The sequence below is a fragment of the Aplysia californica genome, unplaced genomic scaffold (assembly GCF_000002075.1).
Source record: "Aplysia californica isolate F4 #8 unplaced genomic scaffold, AplCal3.0 scaffold00030, whole genome shotgun sequence".
In the NCBI taxonomy this organism is placed as follows: domain Eukaryota; kingdom Metazoa; phylum Mollusca; class Gastropoda; order Aplysiida; family Aplysiidae; genus Aplysia; species Aplysia californica.
In genome coordinates this window covers 780577-798775 of record NW_004797300.1, presented here as the reverse complement: position 1 = coordinate 798775, position 18199 = coordinate 780577, and the positions used below count along the sequence as shown (strand labels likewise).

Here is an 18199-nt window from a genome sequence, read left to right as displayed (position 1 = left end):
ACCAAAAAAAAAAAAAGATTTCAAAGCTTTTTTCACACAACAAAATCCAAAGGCATATATTGACAAAAGAAAATACCCGTAAGAGAAAAGAACGTTTACTTAACAGAAAAATTTAAAGCTCAGCGTTTAAAATCATGAGAAGAAAAAAGTGGCCAGGAAACAAGATTTGAGACAGTACATATACCACTCTAAAATCTTCAAACACAACAATCACTTTCTACCTGAAATCACTTACAAAGTACTCTCCGTTAAAATGTTTATCCTTTCATTTTCACGAAACACCCTTTTTTTTAAAAGGAGAAATTCCTTTGCTAAAAGAGATTTCTAAACAGTCTACAAGATGACTTCTTCCCAAGAATGAAAAAAAAAGAATATATATATAAAAAGAGATATAATCTGCTTCATCATAGCTGACATATATGAGATCTATATTTTTTTTTTTTTTTCATATGAAGTAAAAATCGTTCTTTCACCATAAATACTTGAATGGTAATCCTTCATAAGGCTGAAAGCCAAAAGTTTAGAGACTCTGAAAAGTCACTTGAGCATGACAAGAGAAAGTGTAAAACCACATGTGAACATGTTCCAATGGAGTTTTAATCCATGTATTTATCCCCCCCCCCCCACCCCCCCAAAATTGTTCTTGTTTTATGGCGCTCGCAACTGCGTAAGGTCATACGAGCATGCCCCCCTCAATTTTTAACACTAAAAGTCTACCACTTCAAAGGTGGGCCCCCCCACAGAGTGAAACTTCAAATCAACTGCTCCTTGTACAACTCCACCATGCGCCATTTCGAAATCTGACATGTGACGGGAGACTTATATGTAGCTAGGCCAGACCCTCACACTAAAGAAAAGCACTGAAGTAAAAGTAAGTACAAATAACAAAACGCTACCTCAAAATTACAAAGTTCTTTCTGCTCGGTACCTAATTTTGAGAAGCCTGACATTAAAAAATTTTGAGCTTCACAACATGTCCAAGCTTTTTCGAATGTAATTCTTTGAATATACTAATGACGACTCCGAACAATCTTTCGATTTTGATAGAGCACACAGAGCATTTGATTTCTGACCTCGTGGTCTTAGCAACTCAAATGGCCAAAAATGTCAGAACTTGGTAATTCTAAAGTAGCGAGATGGCAACCCTCTATCAGAGACGATGCTGCCTGAGAATGGAACTCTCCCTGCCAGGACAGTCCCATCTCCTGTAGGTGGGGGTTAGCAGATTATTTAATCCCACTCCCCCCTCCCCCCACCAGTAAAATTTTGATCATTCAGGAGGTGGGCCACACCAACCCTGCCCTTCAAGGCCAACACAGCCACGTACACAGACAGAGATATTTAAAAACAAAACTTCCCCACTCAGGAACTAAATTTGCGACTTTTGTATACAACAACAAAGAGCCCCTCTACTACATCACAGATGCTGATCAACTCCAAGAGAGCATGTAAACATGAGGTTCAAAACTTAAAACTGACAACAGACTGTACTTCCCTTACAACTATTTTCATTCAGCACACTCTTAATCACTCATGCATCAAAACGGTATTGGTTTCCCGTACACTATTGTCATTCAGCACACTCACAGACTGATACACTATACTGCTTTCATTTAGCACACTCCTAACCACTCATGTATCAAAACAGTGTTTGTTTCTCGTGTCGAACACCATTTCCCTATCACTATTTTCATTCAGCACACTTTTAACCACTCATGGACCAACGCACTGCACTTCTCACACACTGCTTTCATTCAGGGAACTCTTAACCACCCATGCACCAATCAGCATTCTCTGACCATCAGCTGAACACCGAGTTCTCTGCCAGTTCGTCCTCCTCACTGCTGTTCAAGTTTATAACCGACTGACAGAACTCATCCAACACAGGCATGTCCTCCTCCGACTTCATCACAAGTTCTCCGACATCACTGAGGTAATCATCAACTGTCACTTTGCATTCCTGAGCTTCAAACAAACTTGGGGCTCGGAAAATTAATCCCAAAAAGCCCTTCACGTCACTTGGGTCGTCATCTGCAGCAAACGGGGGTTTCTGTTTGATAGAAATAAACATGATATTCAGTTTTAGTAAGAGTTTTACAGCACTTGCAAAACAATAATAAGGTCATATAAGGGCCGAAGATTAGAGGTGTTACAAGAGAGTAACAAACACAAGAAAGAAGGAGGAGAGATCAAGACGATAGATGTTTGATAGGAAAGAAGGAGCAAACCACACCAGAGCACCTGCCAACCACCCACATGAACTTCATAATATTAATGACAGACAGCTTATTGTTTGTAATGAAAAGGATATATTTGATCAGGATAAAGCAATGGATCAAACGGGAAACAAGAAAGACCACTTGGCATTTGACCAATAGACTTTGTCTCCACTGATTTTTCAAATTGTAAAAAAAATAGAAACAAATATCAATTACAACATAAGGAGCATTATATGAGCAATATTCAACCCCGTCAATATGTTCAAAGTGTGGTAAACTTTTCTCAGCCAGAATTAGTCTCATTGGCCACAGCAAAAGCTACAAGTCATCGCAACTTTTAATTCTTCAAATTCTTCCGTTTCGCTGGAGAAATATTCTCCCCCTGCGGATGTATTAGTCACCATCAGACATTGACGGACCAGCTATTATAATTGCAATGTGATGGCAAACCTGCCCTAATGGCCACCTGCCTAAGTCAATCATATGTACAAACAACAACCCCCCCCCCCCCCCCCCAATACTTATTAGCTCATTTCCTACCAGGCCAAAATCCACCACTGGCCCAGGGCTTTTCCCTGACCTATTTTTACACCCCTACCCCGCCAAAGAAAAATGCCAAAACATCCAACTAAACACACACAAACCATATCTTATGGCCCATTAAACTGAAGGTTAAAAAATAATCTATCAGATGGCGATACAATATTGAAGATTTATTCCAATTATATTACTTTGGAGTTTCTAAAAGTGATTATGCAATATCGGAGGTGTCATATGAAATCAACAATTTTGCAGCTTTGAAAGGTCATATCTAAAAAAGTACAACAACAGCATCATTCAAACTCCTCAAGTAGGTTGCCTCAAGTAATGCAAAGAAATGCTGAAGGTTATATATGTGTACCTAATATAAAAGTGAAAATATGAGACATATAGTATACTGAAGTCAGAGTAGCGCTTTTTTCCTCTCATATTTACGTTTCGAAGGGGACAAAAAAAGTGCTGAAATGACTAAAAACCGTCTCTCAGTGCTATGTTTTCTTTCGTATCTGCTAACAGGAAGTCTATTCTATTATTGTGAAAACGTGGATCGGCCGAGAACTTTGCATCTTTTCATTACTGGATTGGAATAGATAGCGAACCACTTGTGCCGTATTATGCGGCTCTTGCAACAGCGAGGCCAGGTCTGCGAGCCGCAAAATGCGGCTCGTGGTAGGGAAATTGTTAAAATGACACTGTCCAAGAGGACCATCTGTCTAACACGACAACTTTTCTCCTCGATGATGGCTAAAGACAGGTTCAACTGTACTAACCCTTTCACGACTGAGGGGGTTTCCATTCACTTTTGTACAGGCAAGATAAAATGTGAGGCAGCATGGTGAAATCAGGCACACGTCAAAATAATGAAATCAAAGAAAACTGCATTTTTTTCTAACTGTTGGGCAATTTAATTTTATTTTTAAGTATCTATTTTGGCTGAATACCTTTCATGTCCATTTAATAACATACTTCTGTGTGGATTTTACTGAAATAACATTGATCAAAGGAGGTACAAAAAATGTAAATTTCCAGTTTCTAAGGACACTAAAGCATTGGAAGTCACCAAACTTTGGTGGCAAGTTTTACTTTTCACACCAGGCCACTCGTACCTCTTTCAATCGTAAATATCTCGACTTCTACTCAAGACAGACGGGTATATTTTTTCACCAAAGGCAAGACAAATGAACAAATTTTAAGATGATACAAACAACTCCATATATGCCCCAAAACTGATGAATGCTGATTCCACCGCGCCGTGACATAAATGTTCGGTCAAAAGAGATACAAATAAAACCAATCTAATGTATTTCCCCTCCTTCAAAAATAAGCGACTGCACAAGCAACATTTACACCTTCTAACACTTTCTCTACATCAGTAGAAAAAACAATGGCAGGAACCAGTTTGGAGAAAAACAAGTGAGTACACACACCTGAAATCCTGAACAGCTTGTTTTGTTTGTTTTAGTAGAGGTTTTATGACACAACTGCGTAAGGTCATATGAGCACCAAGGGGTGGATGTCTACAGGGAAGTCCTTACAGGGAATCAGACTTACTCTGCTAACCTTTCTAGCTTCAACAGCACAAAGTCTGCTTCAACTATCAAGTCAACCCGGAAATAACGGATCATAAGAGTGTGACAAACACACAAAAGAAGTAGAGGAAAAATGACGACAGTAAGGATTAGGACGGAAAAAGCAGCAGTTCCCTGTTGCAGTTCAGGCACAGTTATGAGCATGACATCCATGAATCAACCCATTTACAATTCTTCTGTGAATAAGAACAGATTAATGTCCTCCCTTTGAGAATGGCCTAAAGACACTTCAATCAGTAGCACCGCCCCAGGGGGTGTCCTGAACTGAACTGCAGTTAATAAGGATCCTGTTAAGACAACAGACACTACGTAATGGAAGGCGAATGCAGACAATAACACGACATCAGCAGAACAGTGGGATGATGAACATATTGTATTGGTGATCAAATCCTATCCTCTGGCGGACATAACACAGCAAACATTCAATAGCCCACCACAACACATCTTGAAAATAGAAAGAGCATTAGTCAAGTCATATACTAACTTCCCACTCTAAATATAAAAATATACAGCCATGTGTATCATTAGTCCTAATCTCTTAGCTCACTACAATATACCTGTCTGAGACCAACTCGATGCAATATAAGTCTGAATTTCCCAAACCATACATTTCCCTCGGTCTCCTAACAAAAATACCCTGTGAAAAAACTCACGTCTACCATAATAAAATCATCCTCCATGGTCACGTTCTCCTTGCTGCGTACACTCCTCATCTCCTGGGAAGGAATGTTCTCTTTCTCCTCCTCAGCTTTGCACTCCGGAACCTTTCTGTCTTCCCTGTGCCCGTCTACGTCACTCTCCCCATCTGCGTCCTTATGTCGAGCCGCGGCTGCCATCTGTTGAGCCTGCTGCATCATCAGGCTTCTTTTCATGAGCCCTTCGTACAGCTCCGAGGGCTGCACCTGATGACGTGAGCCTAAGTGTCGATTAGAGAAGGCCCCTATCACAGGCTCAGGAAGCTCTTCCATGTTGAACACACTGGAGATGAAACAAAGTCCCAATGATTCTCTGACGTACTTTGTGCACACAAGTCTGTGGTCTTATTATGTTAAAGGCTTAAGAGACTAAGAGGCACAGGGATGGGGAGGCAGAGAGAGAGGAGAGAGTGAGAGAGAGAGAGAGAGAGAGAGAGAGAGAGAGAGAGAGAGAGAGAGAGAGAGAGAGAGAGAGAGAGAGAGAGAGAGAGAGAGTTTGCAAGACCCAATATGAGTGTGCATGAGTGCACTGTCTAAACATCTCAATTGAAAAAAGAAAAATCATGTTTTGAACAGAGCAATCCAACGAAAGTCCAAAGTCAATATTTTTTTAATCAATGAAAATCGTAGCTTTAACGTACACGTAATATTATGATTAACATAGTCCAAGAAGACATGCATTTTCATTGTTCCATACAACAATGAACATTTACAAATTTTACTTTTCGATATTATGTATTTGTCCTTTAGATTTAACATATCTACGAAAATGGAACCACCTGTGTAACGACAGAAATAAAGAAGAATTTATTCTTCATTTGTTTTCACTAATGTTTTCAACAATAATTATCAGCATATTACGATCTTTCACACCGTAGTTTATTTTCTATTTGTGTTCTTTTTATTCTCTCTAGATGGAGAAGCCAGTAGCATGGGCATTGCTGTAAAAGAGGCCTGGAAGCTTGTTCAAGAAAGCGTACTGAAGAAAAAAAAAAAAAACTTAGCCCAGAAAGCAGCAACAGCAAAGCACCAAAGAAAAAAAAACCATGCAACAAGAGACACATAAAGCAGGGCGCATAAAAGCTGGGCAGTTCTGTGTTGATTGGAAAGCAAATAACTAGAAGAAGATGACTTTGAAATAGTAAAAATGACTAATCCACTGATAGCTTTTGAGCAAGTGGCAAAGCCTCGCATTAGCGAAGAAGGGGACAATATCTTTATCAAACTGTATTCAGAAACCAGCACTGTAGACTTTTTTTTTAAAGAGTTGACTCCAGTCAACTGATGAAAATTATTATAATTCCCCCTGCCCCCTATCTTCCACATGGAAAAATTGGAAGCAGGACAAAAGCCAAGCAGATCATCCACATCCAAAATGAACAACGTTACAAATATTTGTGAGCTGATTTCAATGGGTATTTAGGAAGCCTAAAAATGATAAATAAAAGACAGTGGAGAGGACAGTTACAGTTGTGCACTGCAGTGGCTCACATCAGCGATGTTGTTTACAGGAAGCAAGCATGATTTTTCCAAAGGGTTCGCTAAAAATGAAAAGCTTAGCCAAAGTACTGGCATTATGCACAATTCATTTGTTCACCTCTAAAGCAAAAAAAATTAAATTTTTTAAAATATAAAAATTTGACACAAGTCATCTGTATCTTGCTCAAGGAAGTGAATACAAAGAGTGTATTGAAAAGAAAAAGAAAAAAAAATCAGAAACGGAGCAATCATGCCAAACAGTCTAAGTTTTTGAGAAATCTAGTGCTCAAGTTCGACATGCTTGGCTGTGCTCACCCAGACTGCGCCCAGCGATCAGTCTCAGATGACAAGCGAGCTCGTAAATATTCCTCATCCTGCTCAGCAGATGTCGGTGACACGGCAAAACAGTAAGGACTTTCAGACCGAGTCTCCGGGCTGTGAAGTCAAAGGAGGACAGTGTCAAATATTTCCACTCCTTTGAACAAAACAGGCAGGTCTGCTAAAGAATACCGTCAATAGTTTAAATTTGGATCCTATACTAGTAACTTGATTAAGAAAAAAACTCATTTCTAAAAGACAATAAATGTGGGTGTTTTTTACGCTCACATCAACAAAATTTATATCATTTTTAACCTAGCGCCCATTGGCATGATCAGTTCAGTTTGGTTTGGTTTGGTTTGGTAGGTGGGGCTAGCCAGATTGGGGCACAAACCGATCGCCCCACTCGTGGTTTTCAAAAAGAAGGCGCTTGTTTTCAAGGCCATGAGTCGGCCAATCAGTTAGTATAAGAGAACTAATCCCCCAATGGGCACTGGGTATAAGACTAAGAGGCAGGCTTTCCACTCTGCAAACCCGGCTGAGAGGGATCTCCCAACTCAGGAATCTAACTCGGGTCTCCTGAATGCGACCGTGAAGCGCCAAACTGCTACACCACATACGCCGGTTATTCATTTTTTTGTATGCCACAAAGACAAATGTTGGGGTGTGCTGACAAAAGTTGTGTCTTGGAATCCAGCAATAGGATATTTCCCAAAATTTGACAAAAAGGGTCAAATGTGTACAATTTCAACTGATGCCATCTTCTCTAAGTTTATCATATCTTTTATTATTTCTTACTAATAATTTGTTCAAACTAAGCAGATACATTTGACATATCTGTGTAATGGGGGCAAAAACCAAAAAGTAACTCAATTTTGTTAGCATGCCTCACAAACGTCTCATGAGATTTGAAAGAGCATCTTCAGTATCAAACTGTACATTTGCTAAGCATTAAAAAAGACATAATTACTTATAAAACCGTATCAATTCCAGACACCTATCACACATTCTGAAACACACCAAAGCAAACAAAGAGAAGGGAAGTATCTTTATTATTAGACATAAACTGTCTCTCCAGATTTTTAAAAAAAATGAAATGAGAATAACATTACCTTCTTTGAGGTGGAGAACACGGCTGAGGTTTCGATGGTGTCAATACAGCATTTTTGACGGGGCTTTCTTGGTCAAAGTGATTGTCCCTCATCTCGATGGTAGCCGTTTGTGAAGATGACATTTCAGGGGAGATCAGTAAGCGAGTGCGGAATGCAACGTTGATGGCCAGCAGGCCGTGAGCAGATGGCACAGCCCCAGCTCTGTAGGTTTTAAAACCTTCTCCAAGATTGTGAGTCTGTTATTTAAGATCAACAGAAAATAAATGGGTATGATGAAAAGAAAATAGAAAATGGTTTTATTGTCAAAACATCTACATACCTGCAATAAATAGTTACTGACAAAAGCAACAAACTAGGCAAACTCTCTGAAAACCTAGCGATAGGTCTAAAGAAGACCCTCTCAAAGGCCGAATTGTAAGTTATTCCTGTGTCACATCTGAACAGTGAACGCAACAATTTATCCGTTTATAGTATAACTGAGTGTCATTGGTATATCACTAAAAAAAAATATTTAAAAAAGAAAGGAAGGCTTAAATGTTCCACTGAAACTACTATACACTGTAAATGAAGCAATGCTTTTCTATCACATTTATATGGCGCACAATAATTTATTCTCTATTTAATAAGCAAAAACAAGACAAAAAAATGGTTTACATACAGTCTTTACAACTACTCAACAATTGACAAGAATTTGTTTAGGTCACTTCATAGCATTGGAACCAAAGGGTTACGGCCAGCCCACCACCAAATCAATTACACAACAACTAAAAAGTTGGGGGGTTTTAAACTTTTAAAATGCATACAGTCAAACCTGTCCAAAACGACCACCCATTGTCCTCGAGGAGAACAGTGGTCATCTTAGACCAGTTTCTTGGACAGCATCATTGTAATAGAAAAACACCCAAGGGGGCAAGGGAGGGTCATAGGAAGTGTGGTCACATTTACTGGTAACTATCTTGGACAGGTCGACAATACAGCAGATTTGACTGAAATTCAAACTATTGTTCAGGGGCATAGTAAGCAAAACCTCATACAGTACACGTTTAGTACTGCCATCTGTTCAGTACACAGTAAATTTTTTACCACAATGAACACTCCGTCAATAATTTTAGTTAAAAAATAGGACAACTAATACATTGGTGTAGCCAGACCTTAGCTACACGGAGCCCATGAGGAGTAATCTAGCCACTAATTTTGAATATGATTGTGTTCATAAGACACTTGAAAATATCTCCTTGTTTCACATCAATTACCTGAGGTTTCCCAAGATAGATACGATAATTCAGCTTGTATCCTCCGCCTTTTTCTCCCTGGTTCTTCGCAAGTCTGTAGGCAGGAGTGGCTCTTGTCGCACAGACTAGAGATTTCAGGGTAATTCCTGATCATAGAAAAAATAAAACAAATTTTTTTAATCTCCAGCCCAAAGGCTTTCAATGTTCACAGAAGAAAAAAACAAAAAACATTTCAATAAAACCCACATAAGATTAACCTATCGATGAAATGACAATACATCAACCCTATTCCTTATATGATCTAGGAATTTAACCCCTGTGTGATTTTGATCAGACACAAGTAAGACACAAGGTTGATGAAGGTTTCACAAGCTTTGATCCCATTCGTCTTTCTCATGCTCAGTCCACATTCAATTTGTTCAATAGGTAAGTGCACCACTACCAGCAACAAAAATTATATAATAAACTACAGAGCAAGAATTGATCGTTATATCTTACCCTGAAAGGCTTTGATATGGACATAATACAAACATATATTTATATATATACACACCCATTTTTGTGTATATGTGTTGAGGCTTGTTCACAGCAATGTCCAAACTACTCAAATTGAAAGTCAGATCCCATGTTTCTAGAAACATGTGGTCTCCGTCGCTTGTCACAAGTGGAATCTCGACACAGACACTCTGATCCTTCACTGGGAATGGCCTGGCTCCATCTAGAGCTTTCTTTATTTGTTCTTCCAGTTTTGGATCATCAGGAAGTGTAAGACTGAACTGTAAAGAATAAATCATTAAAATATAATCATTACCCAGAGTAAGACAATAGTCATCAAATTTGATCAATATGTTTATGAGAATGTCATTGAGAAACGGAAATATAACAAAATACCATACAAATAAAAATTAGAATTGATCATAGATAAAACAAGCTGCATCACATGTAGTAAAATGTTCAAGTTCTGACACAGACTCAAATAATAAGGTTATTAACTTAGCAGTCAAACTCTTGAGAGGGAAAAAATCACAAGTCAAACAAAAAAAAAATTATTTTTGAGTATGATTTTTCCGGAATCATGTGCCCAATAAGTACACTCATATTTCAGGTAAAGGAATTATTTCATAACAGAAAAAGAGGGAATGATAAAAAATAAATCAGAACAATTGCTAACAAATATGCCATCTCAAACTGAAAGAACTGGGAAATTGACCAAAAACAGGCTTTTGCCCACCATCACATGACAACCTTTGTCCACTATCACATGCATGTCATATTTCCATCCCCTCTTTAACTCTTTTCATTTATTCTGTGCTCGATTCGAAACGTTTTTAAAAGGAAGGTAGCATTCAATATTTATTGCTAATAAATAACACATAAAGTATATATATATATATATCACTGAATTCAAACTCACAGTCTACTAAACTGAAACTGTTAAACTTTTACAAGAAGGCCTTCATCCCAGTTTTCTCTAAAATTCATAACATCTGCATGAAAGAATGACTTTTGTTTATAATATCACAAACATTCATCAGCTTTTCAAAAGTTAGTATACATTTATATAGCACACCTGAGGGAGGTGAGAATAGCGAGACAGCAGGCTATTCTCACTCCGGGTGAGACATAATAAATATAGCCACTTTCCAATTTAAAATTCGCAGTGGCAACATTCACAGCGCTGTGAACGCAGTTAGCAGGTGCTGTTGAGGCTACATCCACAGTATTCAGGCTTCGTTTGGACGGAGAGTCCACAGCCGGTTTTAGTCAGTGACATCAGTGACGTATATTTAATATTTAGGCCAGCTTCAAGCGTTCCATCCCATGAGATGAAGGAAAACGAAGCAGTGATCCTCGCCTGATCGACCATTCGTCGTTTTCCCTTACACTGAGCTCTGGCTCAGAGCTCGCCAGTTTGAGGGAAAACGATGAACTCTCAATTATACAACAACACATAAGGATTTAGGATAAATATATGACAAAAATGTAGGGCCATGGCTATTCGGCTCAAACTCCAAAGTGCACGAGCAATCACTTGGTGTACCGGGTGTGAAGCAGACAAGCAATTCGACGTTGGCCTTCCTCGGTTTCTACGATCTGGCCAATGAACTTACAACAAATGGGCACTGACCGTGGTGACCCAGTGCGAACTGTGGTCCTTTCTTAACAAAGGATAATATAATAGTATGGCCAGGCAGTGGGCAACGGTATGGGAGAAAATATAGATCTACAGTCGAACCTGTGTAAGACGAAATCACAAGGGAGCCAGAAAAAATTTTTGTCTTAGACAGGGGAATTTAGGGGGAGATGGAGGTTGGGGGGGTTCAAAGGCACAGCCGGTGGGATCAAGGATCGTTTGTCCGATCGGCAAGCAGTGGTCAAAACTTAACACCTCTCAATTGCTATCCTGTCTGATAATGACATGCGCCAGTCTTACTTATCCAATTACCACCGGTGCTTGCCTTTCATAGGACCACAGTTTGACCTACCGTATTAAAAACAGAAACGTTTAAACATCTCTTTTGCTTCCACCCTTACCCCATCCACCAATGCCACCTCTCACTGCCATCATTGTAACAACGATTCGAGGAACTCTTTTCTCGGCTGGCCGCACGATCAGGGCGGCAGGCATTGGTCAATCTAATTTCACACCTCTGGCTTCTGGCTACCCAGGAAAGTTTCCGACATAGCTCGCTACTCGAGCACTCCCACAGGCAGTCGTGAGATTTCACATCCACACTACACTGACCATCTGCATCGCGCAGGGCTCACATGATGGGTAACATCTACCCCCAAACTGCACCCATACTCCCCTTCCTCGTCCAGCGGCATGGCCATAGCATTAAGTTTAGAGCCAGCAGAACCAAACTTGCGAGTTTTGTTTCAAATCAGGGCTGAGCGCGCAAAACATTTTCCATCTTAGACAAGTGAAACCCTCGGAAGGGAGCGGATTCTTCTTTCCGTTTCCGTGTTGGACAAGTTTCCGTTTTATACAGGTAATTAAAGAGGAATACATCACGGGGAAAGCGGGGAGATTCCGTTAAGACAGGTTTCAGTTATATACAGGTTTCCGTTAAGACAGGTTCGACTGTATATATGCTAAAAAAAAAGGGGTGAAGGTGGTGGGGCGGGCCTGGGGAAGTACGATGAGAAAAGGTAAGAGAAAGAACGGGAGAGAGGGGGGGAGGGGGGACGCTATCTTATTATCTTATAAGGACAGATTATGAATTTTATGTTTTGATCCCTTTGTAGTCGTGAAACGCAGTGTAATAGCCTACCAGTAGTTTAACTCTTGTCCTGCGTCTGTGCTGAGATGCGAATCTTATGAGCAACCGATTACGGGCAGGCAGCCGGGGTCACTCAGTGTGTACTGTTAGTGTACAGCGAGCGCGCCAGGAAACGTGTGCTTTCACCATGAATACCGCGGGGGTGTGTTAATCAATGTCGAAAATAACGCTTTATTTTCATGAATAACCCCCTCTCATAAGTTGATAGGAAATTACGAGTAGTTACGCCCATTTGAATAACCTTTTTAGACGCTCTTGTTGTTATGAATGACATGGGGTTCGAAAGGGGATAATATAGGCCAATTTCTGAATGTTTTGCACTTAAATTGTTCTTTTTACCTGCGCAATGGTATTCATAATTATGAAACAAGCTTATTTTTTATCAAGTAGTATCATTTCATACAACATCAAGCTCATTTAAAATATTTCGTATAGAAAAATGGAAGTTTTGTTTCCGGACTATCCTTTCGAGCTCCTCATGTCCAAGGGGGTCAATTTGTTCTATAATGTCATTGGATGAACAAAGAGCTACCAACCTGGCGTGTTTTGAATGATACGTATGCCTACGCTAGCCTTAGCCTACACTTCGGAGTGTAGAACCAACACACAGGCGATTCCAGAAGTAGAATCTACGCCCACAAACTCAAGCAGAAATTCATTTTATAACACGGAGCACAAATCCGGGGGACGGGGGTTTGGAAAAAACACATGCGCAATGACCACGAAAAACCTTGTTTTGTCAGAAAGTGTTAGCAAATATGTGCATTTTGTAGCTGTATCTTTACACAGCAAGGAGCTTTTTGAATTTTTGAAATCCATCAATAAACAAAAAAGTTACGAATTTTTTAATCAATTGATTTTTGGTACACTTTTATATGAAAAAAACCCCAAAATATGGGACGTTCTTTGGTGAGTTTTGAGACAATATTGGTCATAACTCGCTCATTTCTTGGAGTATTTAAATGAAACTTGGCAACCCAGTACATTTTCTAGTGCAGAATCTAGTCCTGCTTTCAGATTTTTCATAGCTATCCTATTTTTTGAGTTATGAAGACGTTTATAGGTAAAAATGAGGCGGTTTTCGGTGCGTTTTGAGACAATTTTGTCATATAGCTCGCCTATTTTTTGGAGTATGTAAATGAAACTTGGCAGTCTAGTACAGTTTTTAATGCAGAATCTAGTCATGCTGTCAGATTTTTAATATCTATCATACTTTTTGAGTTGTTAAGACATTAACAGGTAAAAAAATGGCGTTCTTTACAGATTTACAAAGATTATCAGTCATATCTTCTCCCAAAGTAATGATATTTGAATGAAACTTGGCAACATAAAAGGTTCCTCCTTGCCAAGCAATGCTCTGAATCAATTTGTCACAAAAATGTAAGTATTAGTCCAATAAATCCAGTTCTCTACTAGTAAAAGCATGCATACTTTGTAATAGAAAATAAGATCGTCTCTGTGTATATCCATTGTTGGACAGTGTCCTATTGTGTGGTAGATTAAGATGCGTTTTGATAATATAGTTTACAAATCATGGGAATATTAAAATTTTTGCATGTGTAGGCTACAACTCATACTATAAATGTAACATATTTACAAACCCCCCCCCCCCCCCCTCTCTCTCTCTCTCATGCACACACACACACACATGCACGCGTGCGCACTCACGCGTGAACAATAACAATGTATAAACGGGACTATCTTCCCAGACTGAACTAAATAAGTACCATACTCTTTAATAACAATCTTAATGCCTCACTTTTCCAAACAGAGCACACAGGACGAGTCCAAGTGTGTGCTTTCCCAAGAGGGGGGAATAGGCTTTCATAATGCAAACACAATGCCATACCACTTCTCAAGATGTTTGCTTTTCTGTTTCTATTCTTCTGTCATGCAATCAAGCAAATAAAAATGACTACATCTATTGTATTGTGACTAAAATGCAACAAAAATGCAAGTTATCAAGGCCCCCGTTTAGTTTTCAAGTATCCTTCCACCCCTTTCCGGTTCACATAAGCGGGGCCTCGTTTGTAGCGCCCGAGGCAACCGATGGCTGATGACGTCACTCAGAGGAAATTTCCCAGCCGCCGGTCGTTCACCTAGCACGCGCAAATGGCAATGCCGCTTTTCCCTTTGTTACCCCATTTTTAAAGATTACATCAAAACCGCTAAACACAGAAGCATGAAATTTTAAGGGAATATAGAAAAATGGTGTACAACGGATCAGTCAGTTTGACAAATCACAGCTCCGAAAAATCTTCCAAGCGCACCACATCAACCACTTTCGCAAACGTTTTCGACTGCTTCTTGGATGGGTACAAAGTTGTCAAACTGCATACTACAAGATTGACCTCTTTTCTGATTGGCTGCCAAGTTTCATTCATATCCATTCACGAGAAGCGGCGTGAGAGCGAGTTGAAGACAACAACCTTTGTGTTAGCGCATCCCACGAAACACCCCCGCGGCGGGGGCCAAAAGTCGGCAGAACAAAACGCGCTCAGTGGGCATTGCTAGACACACACACACACACAGAGGTGAACGTACACAGAGCGCCGAACACTCGAGCACACATGGATAGACTGGCTAGATCTACTTTCTACTCACCAACGCAAAAGAGCTCCAATTTACTTGGTTGCAATTGATGCTGCTGTCAATTATTGTCAATTGCAACCGCGTCACCCAGTGGCAACTGACACTACCTTTGTAAATATAGGAAAATGGATAGACAGGAAAGAAACTTGTGTTAGTAAGCTTGGACCTTGGTTATGGTTGGTAGTAGGGGTACAGATGACATGCGATTAAACGTAGAAACGACGCAAACTATTTTTAGGTAAGGCGCCCATCTTGTCAGACCAGGATACCCCTCCGATCACGTGACTACATCTTAGAAGTATAGCCAACCGCATGGCACCAAAGATGGAAGTGTCTATCATGTATATGGTGCTTAATCTACACCTTTCTCTCGGAAGTTCTGATGGCTGAATAGACAGCGCGTCTGCGTCGGAAGTCGTGCAATGATTTTTGGTGCGGTTCAATCCCGGTCCCGGACAGTTTTTTGTTTTTTTCTCTTCTCCTCCTCCCGACTGACCAACAGTCACATAAATTATAGGCCTTATTTGTAGAGCTGCTTTGAAGTTGTTGTTTTTTTTCTTTTTAAATATATTGGAAGTGGCTATTCTCACCCGGGGTGAAAATAGAAATACGATCGACCTCTCACCCCAGGTGAGACTTGCCACCGTAGACTGTTCTCACCCGGTGTGAAACAAGACCTCTTTTTCCTAATTTCTGAATATTTTCTATCGATGTGGATGATCAAATGAATAAGGGCAAAGAAAAGATTACGTTATAGCACAAAAGTAAGCTAATTTTATCTACTACAAAGATGCTATGGTTATTTCACTTTTCGAATCGAGTCGAACTACGGGGTTCGCCATTTTGTTTGCCCGGAAGTTCTCGCAAGTATCTACCCCTCCCCTCTTCTCTCTCTCTGTCTCTTTCTGAATATTGTCTATCGGTGTGGACGATCAAATTGACCAAAACAAAGTTAAAAAATGATGTTAAAACACAAAAGTAAATTAATTTGGTGGTCTACAAAGATGCTACGGCTAGCCTATTTTAACTTTTCGAATCGAGCCGAACTACGCGGGTCGCCATTTTGTTTTGCCCGGAATTTCTCGCGCTACTCCTCTCTCTCTCTCCCCTGCCCACAGACAAAATTGAACGCTTTTAGTAGGCTAACAGTAGTAACGGAACGTTTGTTCACGGCACAGAATTCCACAATTTTTCTGTTATCACGGTGTAGAATTCTGTGGTTTAGGGTGAACGCAAAATTGGTTGGCCTAGATCTAGGCTATATAATGGTGAACGCGCACCAGGTGAAAATAGCCAAAAGACTCGCCTGCACTATTCTCACCCTGGAACCTCCCCCCCCCGATTGGTCCAAAGCATGTCTATCTCGGTTAAAAACAATCAAATATTTCAAAAACTATTAATTTGCGACGGAAATGAAGTTGATATTCGTGTTCAGCGCATCAATATTTAGTAGAAAATAGACAATTGGTAGCTGAGTGTGAGACGGGAGGGAAAGTAAAAAAATACCCATGTGGGTATCCCAGGGAGTGATGACATCACAGTACTACAATTAGCAGCCAATCAGAAAGATGCGTCTTTTCTACGTTTAACGGCATGTGTACAGATGACTGGGACTGGGAGAGAACAGAGAGGAAGAGGCCTTTTAACTTACATAGTTTTCATACTGGACTTTGTCTCTTGCATTCTCTTTCTTCTCAATACGAGATTGGACAATTACTTGCAGACATTTATAGGTAAAGGTTCTGTAAAGGCGTTCGACATCTATGTTGGTCTCTTTCACTTGACTGGACTCCAAACTTGAGACACTTCCATCGCTCGTCGCCATCTTGTTTATTTTGGATCCCAGCTGTTTACCAAAACAAACTGGATCCTTGACCTACATATCCCTTCTCCAGAACACATATGAGTTAAAAATACATTAAAATGCTTCAAATTGTAACGAGTGTTCGATGCAAATCAACACGTGAAGGCTCTTGCTCAGGACAACAGGTACCTGAAAGGGTACCAATGCAACGCGAATAATAACAAAAACAAAGTTAGGACCGGAAGTTGTCAATTGGACGAATATGTCATGCCGGATTGGAATATTGCTTTACACCAAGGAGATTAAAACTCCTTGCTTTACACCTTTTTCAGTTACACCGAGCTAGGGATCAAGGGAAAAGATAGCGCTCAGCTTTTTAAAAAGTAATAAGCACATAATAGGATGCAAAGAACAATTACTGTATCATTTTTTCAATAAGTAACCATCCTTTAATTGATAAGACAAACTACTTTTTTAACGTGCCAGGTATCAGTAAATATGGGCCCCTATATCTTGGAATTTCAACTATTGACAGAACTTAGTTTATGTCACAAAGTTGTTTCTATACTTTCAACAATTTCATTCGGTTTTCTTCGTTTATAAAATCCTACTACTTAACTGTTGTCAAGGAGGTTACAGTAAGCTTGTTTTAAGCTCCTTGGCTATAGTACAGAAACCAAAGCCGTGTTCTTTTTAGCTGAATTACCGTAGGCTATTTCGATAATGTGGGGGGTGTGTGTGGGGGGGGGGGGGGGGGTCTTCAGAAAAGAGAAAAAGGGCAGGGGAGAGGGGAAGGGGTGAACCTTTGGATAATAGACAAGAGAAATAATTAAATAATTATGTTAGTTTCTTAGTTTATTACGTCTTTTAAAAAATAAATTGGCTGGGAAGCTGAGAGGCACGTAGTATTTACAATACCTCGAGGACTGTTACAATGTTGCGTAAGTCTTTATTATTAGGCCCAATTAGTAGTTTTAGTTTTAATACGAGATTTTACGACGCAAAAGGCCACATAAATGCAAAAGATTAAAAGTGTCACTAGAGAGTAACATACAATAAAAGTGGAGTAGAATTACACGTAACCAGCAAGACACTGATTTTATCAAAATTATTATACTGTAATGCTATTTTATCCGGTGGCCGAAAAACTATCAGTTACAAGTACTCCATAATCAAGTATCAAAATTGATAAAGAAACCCCCAACAACCACCTCATGTAACACCAATTCTGAAAGAACTACACTGCCAGTAAAAGAAAGGATCAAATACAAAACTGCCTTTTTCTGTTTTAAATAAATAAGCACATGTACTGCAGCTTTTCATCTTTTAAAAATT

The 18199-nt window shown here is 39.7% G+C and overlaps 1 protein-coding gene across 3 annotated transcripts in view; it reads right to left on the bottom strand.

Moving 5' to 3' along the window:
• Positions 1-1505: 1505 nt before the first annotated feature.
• LOC101857700 (autophagy-related protein 13) overlaps positions 1506-18199 on the bottom strand; it is a 17394-nt gene continuing 700 nt past the window's right edge. The window contains exons 1-7 of one of the 3 annotated variants that reach the window (XM_005091439.3): positions 16712-17125; positions 9738-9960; positions 9206-9330; positions 7953-8188; positions 6838-6957; positions 5002-5326; positions 1506-2050 (exon numbers count right to left, since the gene is read on the bottom strand). In XM_005091439.3, coding sequence (XP_005091496.1) covers positions 1802-2050; positions 5002-5326; positions 6838-6957; positions 7953-8188; positions 9206-9330; positions 9738-9960; positions 16712-16885 — 1452 coding nt within the window. In that variant the 5' untranslated portion in view covers positions 16886-17125 and the 3' untranslated portion in view covers positions 1506-1801. Of the gene's footprint in view, positions 2051-5001; positions 5327-6837; positions 6958-7952; positions 8189-9205; positions 9331-9737; positions 9961-16711; positions 17126-18199 lie in introns of those variants that run through there. The other 2 variants (XM_005091441.3, XM_005091440.3) reach the window with 2 other exon arrangements.